Here is an 11,383-nt window from a genome sequence, read left to right on the forward strand (position 1 = left end):
TCATGTATTGATAGTGCGTTGATTAGGTATTGTAAACAGGGTTAAATACTGCAAATAGGGTTTAAGATGAGTTACAATAATTGCAAATAAGAAATGATTAGCTATAACAGAATTCTGCATTTGCATCTGAATTAAGTGTTTGTGTTAAAAATGCTGTTACCTTACTTGGTTTAAAACATATAATTCGGGTGCCTGGGTTTAGATGCTCATGTGCTATTAAGCTTGTTTTTTGTCTTTTTTATGTTTATAGTGACACACGTGATTTAATTAATCACGTTGCAGATCTACAGTATGCAAACCAGAAGTTAAGTGAGCAAAACTCCAGCCTCCTACGAGCTGTAGAAGTGTGTGAAGAAGCTAACCTACAGCTGACCGATGAAATTGTCACACTGAAGAGAAAATTAACAAGGTAGCCATATTCCAGACCGGCGAACATAGAACTTACTTCTCGAATTTCACTAGAAATGTTGCCAGAAAAGCCAGAACATCGCAAGTTGACAGTGTTAAAACCACACAGTCAGTTTCAATACTTCCGAAGTGTACGCATGGGTCTACACTTTAACACTTTGAAAAGTTGCAAATGTACTAGTATTCACAATTTTAACACTAGCAGATTTAAGTTTACGTTAATTTAGTGTGTATAATCAAACTCTGTCAAGTGTACGTTAACATTATTCATAGTATTATAAAATTACTAACACTTAATATTATGAAGGCAACTAATCTTGTGCCTTGTGAAATAGACATAAGACACACACAATACTCATGTCTCGAGCACAGCACTCAAGCTTTAAGGAAATAAGAAGGAGCATGTCATGTAGTGACCTCTAGTGGCCGTATAAAAAAATGCTTTAATGTAATTTGTGTAACAGTACATGGATTTTTCCTCCTATTAAACGGCATAAAAATGGCAATAAACAAATGCATTAAAAGCATGATTTCTGTTTAATAATCTCTCTTCAGCTCCCAGCAGTCTGTTTTAAATGCAAAGTCTCAAGCAGAAGAGCTTGAAGAGGCCAAAAGGGCAACAAGAGACTGTCAAGAAAGAGCCTCTTGGCTGGAGACTTCCAGCAATAAACTGGTACTGTATGCATCTAAAGCTGGATTGGACTTTACCTTAAAAAAACCCCAAAACATTGACATTTATAACTCGCTTTAGGAATCAGGTGCACCATTGTTATGGGGAAAAAAAAGCACTAGGCTTTGCCCTGGTCACAGGGTAGAACAAAAAGCATTTAACTGGAAAAGAAAACATGACTTTGTTGTTCTTATCCAAGAACATTTAAGAAGAACGAGTAAAAGTGCGTTAAAGTTGCCTGAGGCATATAGAAATGTTACTACTTATAGATGAAATACATTATTCCAGTAACAGGTAGAAAACTATCACATGCTATATATAGTTAGTTATGATAAATAAAACAAGAAGCATAGCATTACTTTTATGCTAACCATTTCCTGTCACTCATTTTGAAATACAACTTTTTTTTTTTTTGCTCTAACTTTGTCCTGTTTCTTTTGAACCTAGAAAAGAGAAAATGAAAGTTTAAATGCAAAGGTGCAGATACTAGAGGAGGTGGTAAGCTTTCCAATATATATATATATATATATATATATATATATATATATATATATATATATATATATATATATATATTCCTCTCTATCTCACACCATTTGTACTGTGTAAGTGAGAATAATAACTATGAGTTTGTTCCTTGTATTTTATGTTCTTTTCACAGAAAGAAAATCTTACACAGGACAAAGAATTGGCTAAAACCAGGATTTCTGAGCTAACAAAAACAAAATCTGAGATGCTGGTAAGTGCGTGTATAATATCACATACCACTGTTGCGTTCATATCTGACTAAAATGTTAAATCTGAAAGATATTTATATATAAACATTAACTATATTATAGAAGCAACTTTATGAAGCACAAAGGTTATTGGCAGCAAAAGATATGGAAATCACAGAGGTGAGTATTACAAACACCTACTGGCATTTAAACATAATTAACCGAAAGAGATTTGGGGCTTTACTGCAGTTTAGTGAATTTGATCAAAACTTTTTTTTTTTTTTGCACCCCTGTTTCAGAAAATCAAGTTTATAGAAGAACTAAAGAATTCCAGGCAGGAAAACCACAAAATCATTGAGGTATCTTTTGATTGTAACATTGGTTAAATTGTGTTGTGTTATTCATCTGTTTTAAACCAGTAATAAAATACTTTTTTCCCAAAACGAGTGATTGGTGGATTTCAAATATATAGAAATATAAAACAGCATCAGTAAAGAGAAGCATATATCTGTTTAATTATACTTTAACAAAATGTAATATCTGATATTTAGGATGTATATTAAATATGGTTTCAAGTAATGCTAGGCTATGGAATAATGCTACTTTGTTCTTTTTTTTTTTGAGGGGATGCATTTAGAACTAAACCGATTGCAAGAAAATTCACAGCAAGAGCTTTTGAGGTAGGCATTGTGTCCATATGTAAATAATCTCTGGTTATATCAATAGATCATCATGCAAAACAGCAAGCCGTAAAATAGATCAGTTTTACTGCAGCTTTACATAAGCCAATTTTACATTTCACCCTTAGGTAATGTATAGTTAAAGTAACTTTTTTAATGATCTAAACCGGCGCGGAGCTTCATACAGGCACCCTCAAATCTCTAGTGATGGTATGTCCAAGGCTTCATGGAAGAAAATATCTGCTTAGTTTGAGGAGCACTCTGACCGATAAATGAGGATAAGAGAGTAACTGTGCTTTAATTAACAGATGTACCGCCAGCCTTCAGAGTCCTGCTGGACGACCTGGTGCCCTCCCACTGCTAAACTCTCTGCAGTCAGAAATCGAGGAGTTTCAGAAAGTAATTCATTTATTTTAAAGCAAAGCAGCAGTTTTCTCCAGCAAAAGCATCCGTTGTATGCATTTAATGTAGTTTAATGGGTGCAGTTATGTTTCTTTATTTAATTAAAAAAAATGTTTTGCAATGAAAATATAGTTTGTAAAATGAGTGCTATATGATCTCTGTTTCACTGAGGGTTGTGTGTCTGCAGCCTTTTTCAAATAGTGGTTGGCTTAAACTGTATGGGGATGTGGAATTGATGTTATTCTTAATCTAACTGCATTCCCATGTTTCTGTGTGTCGGGCAGCAGGGCAGTCTCGAAGAGGTGGCCACGCCTATTTGTGGCCTGCTGATGACATCATCTGAGCAGAAAGACGATTTTCAAACAATTCTGCAACAGATAAAATCACAAGAAGACAGCAGCATGTTTCAGACAGAGCCTGAAGCGATGGTAAGATGGTAATCTACTGCATCCTCCTGGATGGTCAAAACCCTGACTATTATAACCCAACTGACATCATTCCCAACCTGTCATTCCAAAAATCCTCACCTCCATCACCACACTGCAGTGGTGAGAGTGTGAAAGCAAATAAACACATTTTTATAATTTCTATTCTTCTATTAGGAATTTTGTGTTCAGTATTCCGTGTTTGCATATTGCTACAGTATCTGATTTGGTCTTTCCTGGGTCAGGAAAACACTGCATTTCAATGCAGCACATCCGCTGAACAGTGTTTGCATGTTGTTCCCTTTTCAGGCAAATCACATGAAGCTCCAGGTTGATGCCTTCATTACCTCATGTCAGAGACTGGATGTGCCTGAAGACACAGCCCACCTGGTCGTTATACAGAAAGAGGTGAGCTCCTGCAGAGGGCAGTGATAAGACTCTCAACACTGGGAGCACAGAATAGAGGCCCTGCTTCAGACTGCATCTTTACACCCAATCCAGATCCCTAAAATAATACTGATGGCTGTGTAAAATACTGCATTTATGATTTGGGTTCCTACAAATGTAACCCCTTTCTACCAGGCCAAGTTAGTTCTGTGAATTCACTCTTATGTACACTATTACTTCGCAAGCTCTGTGCTGTGACTGAAAGTCAGTTACCCGTCACAGTAACATCTGTGAGAATTATCGTGCATTTCTTTAAAAAACAAAAAACAAATGGGTGCATAAACAAGCTAAGGGCGACTTTAAAACAACATTACAAGTGATCTGTTGTGTTTGGTTATTCCACGCCTTTTAATTTACTTCAAAGCCTAATATTTGGGCCAAATTCATTCATTCATTTAGACCTCATCAATCTAAGGAGGCTGTTTTAAAACAGAAATGATTTCCTTTGCATTGATGTTTTTATATATATATATATATATATATATATATATATATATATATATATATATATATATATATATATATATATATTATTTATTTATTTATTTAACCTGTTTAATTTATACCCCAAGGAGCTACAAAAGAAGCTGAGACAAATCATGTTGAACAGTATACACCAGTTTGATGGCCTATTTACACTGAAAGAGAACTGGAATAAAGCTTTGGAAAAATTAGAAAGCATCTACCTCCAATGTCAACAGCAGCATCTCAACACCAAACACCATCTAGCAAATGTGTATGTGAGTTTTACTTGAAGTAATTAAGAACCAACTCCAACCGTTTGTAGCTGTAAATAACATACTATATATAATAGTAACATAGGTGTGTGCTGTTAATTAAAAAAACAAAAAAAAACCTTCATTCATTGAATCTGCCAAATTCCAAAGTTTGAGATTTATACATTTAAAAACGTCAGTCCGTACACGTATTTCACAATTCATCAATCACAATGCAATGCTGACATCAGCATCTTTAGCAACACTAAAATCAAAACTATATCCGAGGTGTCAGCCTTGGAAGGGTTATCGTGCTAGAATTGCATGTTCCCATGGTACCATAGTTTTAAATGCTTTGCCATGTTTTTTTACCATGCTATACCATACCTCACTGTGCTTTACTGGAGTTGCCGCTGCTTTACCATGCTTTCTCTATGCTTTACTGCACTTGAACATGCTTCAACTGTAATTTCCTTTCAGAGTAAGACAGCTGGAGCTCCAGAAAGTGCTGAAGGACGAGGCTGAGGAAAGAGTCTTAGAACAGGATTATAGGGCAGCAGAAGCTGAGAAAGGAGCTAAAGAGGCAAAGAAGACGGCAGCTGTCTCCTGGTGGAGAGCAATGAAAGTGGAGGATGATAAGATTAAAGCCAGAGATGAGGCAGCTAGGCTGAAGAATAGGCTCTTGGAAACCGAAGGAAGACTGTTGCAAGCCCAAAGAACAATCGAGAAGATGGAAAACAAGATGACAGTGGAGGAGGAGAAGGTTAAAGACAGAGAAGAGGCAGCTAGGCTGAAGAAGAGGCTCTTGGAAACCGAAGGAGGACTGTTGCAAGCCCAAAGAACAATCGAAGAGATGGAAAGCAAGTCAACACGTTTAGAACAGATGCTGTTGGAATCACAGCAGAGGACCCTAACAGCTGAAACAAGGACCAGAGTGGCAGAAGACAAAATGGCTGCCACCTTGAACATCACTGAGAACAAAGTTAAGGCTGTTGACCAAAGACTAGCTGAGTTACAAGAGGAGAGAATTAAAGGTATCCAAGCTGGGGAACAGAAAGCTATGCAAGCTTTAATAGAAGCAGACAGGTTCAAAATGGAAGTCAGCCAATTAAATGAATCGTCTTCAAACTTGTTGATGAAATCTGCTAAGGAAATGGAGGCAATGAAGGACAGTGTGTCTCGAGCAGCAGAGTTGGTCCGTTTAACAGAAAGGAGACTGTCTGTTGCTAAAGAGCGGATAGATACGGCAGAGAAAAGGATACAGGTTACTATAGAGAGAGCTGGGAGTGCAGCTACGCATCTCCATTATGTGGAAAAAGGAACAGCAACAAATGAGGTATTTATTTGAAGGTACTAACCATAAAGTCTGGTGTAAATGTTGTGCTTGTATATTAGTCACACTGTATACCTTGGCTTGTATTTAAAAAAAATACAATTACAATCAGTTAATTTATTAACCCATACTAAGCTGTTAAACTTAGTGTTTATGGTTTTTACTAATACCGTCTTCTTTGTTAAACCCATATATATTGTCCCCAGGCCACTGTATTTAAACAGCAGTTTTAAAGTTTAGTATCTTAATTTATTACATTTTTTTAAAAGCCACTATAAGGAAAGCAACATTAATCTAATACTTATTCCTAGCACTAGTTCATAGTAAAGGTGGATCCTTTATACACAACCCTCCAATAAGTATGTTCTTGCTCTCAGACAGAGACATGTTGTACAGTATAGTGCTTCTAGCTTTATATTTCGTGGCTCCAGAGAATGCAAACTAGTGGAATGGACCTGTTAATTCTGTGGATAGTGGAAAACATTGTTTATTGCTTTAAAAAAAGACTCCTGTGGCTGTGTTTGTTTTACAAGAAAATCTGACAGAGTTTGTGATCCAAATGTCTAAAAATATCAGAATATATTTTTATATTATACTAAACAAAGCCGGTTATTTTAGTGAGCTTACCTTCTGTTGTATGGTTTCATTTAACTGAATCACAAGATTAAAATGTCCAACTCCATACTGTAAGTGGGAGCTAACACAAATATTTCTGTAGTCTACAGATTTGGGATCATCAGTGACTTTAAGCAAACACAGTTCTACATATTTTAAGACAAGTGATTCAGAGAAAGAAGAGAAGATTCACAGTATTTGCCAAGCTTCTCCAGTTATCAATGGTAAATTAAAATGATGTATAACAGTGCTATTAGGGTGCAAAGGGCCATCCCACCGTTTCCTGATGTTTCTAAATGTCATATTTAGGCTGTGGCTTCTTGCCAATACTGTTCTTTCAATACCAGTTCCAGTAAGAGCTGAGTTATATATGCTGTATTTATAGCAGGCAATTTTTTTTTTTTATAAACTAAAGAAATGACTTAAAATGAACTGACATGAAAACTAAACAAAGATCTTGTTATATATGTGAAAATTATAGATGATTTACAGCTACTTAAAACAGCAGCTTTTTAAAAGGCGTACATAGATGTACACAGTATATAGAATGTCACAGATTCCTAGTTTATATAATTGAATTGGAGTTAAAAAAAAAAACAGACCTTTATTAGACATTTATTAAACAAAGAAAACATTCTTGGGTTATTCCTGAGATAAGTTGTTGCTTAACTGTTGATTTAGGCTTTTTAACATTTTTATTGTATTACCTTTTTAACGTGAGGCTGTTTTGATTGAAAAGCATTGGATTACAGCACCTCGCTAGAGCTTCGTCTTACTCAATAAGATAATTAGAGAGCGCACTAAAATCAAATAGTTTATATTGGAGTGTATTTATTATTCATTACGATGTCATTGAACATTGATTTCTGGCAGTTTTTTCTAACACTCCATGCCTAGATTAAGCTTGCTTCCTGCTACATTGTAAAAAGGAAGTTCATGTAACACATTCATATTAATAATAATGAAGCTGACCATATCCCTATTCGGATGTCAGCCCAATGTTAAACAGGCCTCAATGTATTTTGGAGTATGTAGCAAGAGCATTTACCAGCCTCTTTTAAATTGTGTCCATGGCTTACCAAGAAACAGACCAAGCATCCATTTTCAACATTCTTGAAATGGGAAGACTGGTTAACTGTACGAGATATAGGTATGTTTGTTTTACAGTCAACCTGTCATTGTTACAGAAACATTTCCCAAAAAAGACAATAAACAGGGGCTGCAAGAACACCTGCCATGTGTCGCACATAACTTCGTAACCGTAATTTCGCGTCACTGTTTAGATCATTAAAACAGACCCCCTTAGATGTATTACATGAGCGAGTGCCTCAAACGGCCGTCCTTTGATAGTCAACATCAAAATGTTTTTATCTGTATTAATGAGACCCAGACAATGTGTTGCTAGGCCTATATTTTTTAATCAGCTCTTCATGCAAATGGTTGTCTTGTTTTTGTTGCCCTTAGTTATGGAAAAGAGACAACCGCAGATGATCAGCTGTTGCTTAAACCTGTGTGGGAGGTTTATTCTGCCTATAAGATAGCTCCTCTCTCTGTGCATCATTCTGTCGAGGAGCCTGGTGCTTGTTGTTTTAGTTTGCATGAACCATGGAACATGCAAATGAATTACGTTCTTATTTTTGGTTTCTATATAAACAGACGAACTCAACTTACTAAGAGGTGAGAATTCAGAAGAGACTGGGAGAAACACAAGCAAGGTAAGAGAAAAAGATGAAAGAGAGGTAAGAGAAAAAGAAGATTTAAATACATGTTTAAAATGTTTCTGGTGAGTTCCCAAGCCAGGTCTTGAACACATAGCTTTCTTCACTGTGACCCAGGTCTTTAATCACTGAGCTACAGTACTCCTGCAGCCAGGTTCATTGCAGTTCAACTAATAAGTTAAACTTTTCAGATATGCAAAGTTAAAAAGGCAGAAGACAAAAAGATCCTTTTTCAGTTCACACTGACTTAGATGCTCTAATAATACGCAGTATGGTAAAACCATGTAAAAGCACATCCAAGTGTAGGAAGACATTCTCAAAGCATAGTAAGGAATAAGCAGACAAGCAAGGTAAAGCACTCAGAAATACTATAGACCATGCTAAACACGCTGCATGGGAAAATCATGTTAAACTGCAAAATGACTACACAGTAAACATTTATAAAGGTCACTGTGATGGATTTCTATGAAGAACGAACAGCAAAATGTAGAAAAAAATAGAGCATTCTGAGCAGTCACTGGAAGGATTGGGCTCTGATCAGTACAGTGTGATGCAAATTGAAGTTAGCTGATAATTGATATGACAGAGATGTATTTATTTGTAGGTGACTGTTGAATAAGCTTCACTTTTTTACTTAATTTGCTACAATATAGGTTGTTTTATTTTAGTACTGTCATTATAAAGTCAACATACAATGAAGATACTGTAAGTCTAACAAACAACTGCTATAGTGTACAATATTATTTTTATTTGGGTGAAGTTAGTGGCCTTTTGTTTGGAAGAAAATAAAGAAAGGTAAAATAAAGATGGGAAGTTTAAAATAAGTCTGAGTTCCTATCACCATTAAACTGTAGATAGCATGATTACCTACTTAAGCCTTCTACATTCTTCCCTGCAGGGTTTATTTTCATTACTTGAGGGGGTAATATTTATAATGACTATATCTGCCTCATTCATCAGTAACATTGAATAAATACCAGATCCATTGGAGAGTTCAAAAATAGCAGTCACTTACTGGCTCCTGAAAACAATGTTATAAAGGGGGAGCACTAGAACAGTGCATATGTACTCACAAAAATAATTGCGGGCAGGTGGATGTAAGGTATCGAACAAAAAATAGAGGCTTCAAACGACTCTCATGTGTTAATAATTAATGTTTAATAACAGTTCAACATCCTTGTGAGGGGAGCCGATAGGTTTTTGTAAAATTGTATTTTACGATACCCTTCCATTTGACCTGGGACCTAAAAGGGCTTCAATATCAGAGGCAGATCTTTTTCCCATATTACTTTTTCTGTATGTTTACAAACCATTCCCTCAGATATTTCATACCCATTACACGACGGCCCTGAGGAAGCTTTTGTTTACTAAAACTCACATTTCTAGTTTTTTACATTTATTTCATAAGGTTTGCCTTAAGTGAAAATATCATAGACATGTTTTAGACATGTTGCATTTTTCTACTCTGATGCATTATGAGCATCAATAATTTACTCAAAGCCTCCACTAGTGTTTTCTACTATTATAACAACCTTGACTTGCATAAAGAAGGAAAAACATTGAGTGAAATAGCTCGCATCACTTGATTTTCAAGGTGTGGTATTCAAAGCATAATCAACAAGTTTAGAGAAACATTATTTGTAATTGACAAACCCAGGACTGGAAGACCCAAAAAGCTGTCGAACAAGGACGAGCAATACTTGAAGATAATATCCTTAAGGACTAGAAAGAAGACACGCGTTGAATTGAGAGCAGAACTGGCAGAAGGCACAGGTGTCGCTGCCATCCATCAGCAGTCCAAAGCACCTTTGACCATCATTCCATATTCCAATTTCTGTCTTCTTGTGCATATTTCAGCCTTTTAGTCTTGTTCCCCTTTCTTAGCAAAGGTATTCTTACTGCAACACATCCTGTAAGTCCTGATTTCAAGAGTGACCTTTGTACTGTTGATTTGATGGACAACGACACCTGCCAGTTCTGCTGTCAATTCAACTGCTGACAGCTTTTTGGGTCTTCCAGTCCTGGGTTTGTTAATTACAGATGATGTTTCTCTGTACTTGTTGATTATGCTTCAGATACCAGACCTTGAAAATTGAGTGACAACATGACTAAATCTTTTGCACAGCAGTGTGTGTGTGTGTGTGTGTATATATGTATGTATGTATGTGTATGTGTGTATGTAGTGTATATATATATATATTATATATATATATATATATATATATATATATATATATATATATATATATATATATATATATATATATATATATATATATACATATATATATATATATATATATATATATATATATATATATATACACACACACACACACACACACACACACACACACATACACACAATGCCTTTTCACTCAACCTTGTACTGATGCAGACTGCATGTTCAACATGCCTGTTGATTTAATGGCTAGCAGGTTTTAAGGGAAGGAGTTTCTTTTGCCGCAGTTAAAACTAGTTTTGGGAGAATGTAATCATTACAAAGAAAGATTAACTATGTAGGGAAGACTGTACAGTAGACTGCAGAATTATATTTTGACATAAAACTAAACATGATGCTTGGAAATTGTAGCTTTAAATAGAAAGTCAAATCCTTAAATAAGCAACATAGTAAGAGCTTTACCAGACCATTTCCCATGAGTTGTACTTAACCCAGTTTTGGAAAGAACATGCACAATTGGATGAACGGTTCTGTATGTCTGATTTTTCATTCCATGGTTATTAACTAACTGTTAACTGTAATTTCAGTGCACTACTGTGCTTTATATGGCTTACAAGAGACCTGGACAAATACTGGTCTTTTTCAGAGATTCGAGGATTTAAGCAGGAGCCATTTACTAAATCAATTAGATTTTCATGACAATGTACTCTTTTTATATTTATTTTCTTAAGAATAGGCATGGATATTCTTTTCAAGGTAGACTGACAATATAATATACATCTGAGTAAATGATACAGTATCAGAGCAGAGCAGGTTGATGAATATACAATTTATGATAACCACGAGGAAGCTTGTAGACTCTGCTGCCTACAGACATACCCCTGAACAAGCAAAGACGTTTTTGTGATTAACGATTTCAGTCAGCTCCCTTCGATTGGAGCAACACGTTTCTTCTCTCTGCTGTTTCTGGGGCGTGCTAGTTCCCTCTCTCAAATCATTTGAAACAGAAGAAGGGGAGATTTCTGAGGTGCCGGTCATTTTACTGGAAGCAGTCATGCTTGTGTTTATTCT

General features: G+C 35.7%; 1 protein-coding gene and 1 long non-coding RNA gene across 2 annotated transcripts; both read left to right on the forward strand.

Annotated features, from left to right (window-relative positions):
- Positions 1-2,091: 2,091 nt before the first annotated feature.
- LOC121329992 lies at positions 2,092-2,867 on the forward strand. The gene is made up of 3 exons (XR_005951830.1): positions 2,092-2,153; positions 2,419-2,474; positions 2,783-2,867. It is a non-coding gene; the product is annotated as an uncharacterized LOC121329992 (long non-coding RNA).
- A 272-nt stretch (positions 2,868-3,139) lies between these two features.
- LOC121330098 (tropomyosin beta chain-like) lies at positions 3,140-5,812 on the forward strand. Its single transcript, XM_041276371.1, has 4 exons — positions 3,140-3,304; positions 3,611-3,709; positions 4,321-4,484; positions 4,945-5,812. Exons 1-4 carry the CDS (start codon positions 3,140-3,142, stop codon positions 5,810-5,812), a joined length of 1,296 nt encoding a protein of 431 aa, XP_041132305.1.
- The last annotated feature ends 5,571 nt before the right edge of the window (positions 5,813-11,383 follow it).

The sequence above is a fragment of the Polyodon spathula genome, chromosome 17 (genome assembly GCF_017654505.1).
Source record: "Polyodon spathula isolate WHYD16114869_AA chromosome 17, ASM1765450v1, whole genome shotgun sequence".
Lineage (NCBI taxonomy): Eukaryota > Metazoa > Chordata > Actinopteri > Acipenseriformes > Polyodontidae > Polyodon > Polyodon spathula.

What these genes read in the sequence shown, in the direction of transcription:
- LOC121330098 (XM_041276371.1), top strand. Translation starts at nt 3,140, where the DNA reads ATGTTTCTGTGTGTCGGGCAGCAGGGCAGTCTCGAAGAGGTGGCCACG. An exon ending in TGGTCGTTATACAGAAAGAG is followed by an intron (nt 3,710 to 4,320) that starts GTGAGCTCCTGC and finishes TTATACCCCAAG; the next exon opens with GAGCTACAAAAGAAGCTGAG. An exon ending in AAACACCATCTAGCAAATGT is followed by an intron (nt 4,485 to 4,944) that starts GTATGTGAGTTT and finishes ATTTCCTTTCAG; the next exon opens with AGTAAGACAGCTGGAGCTCC.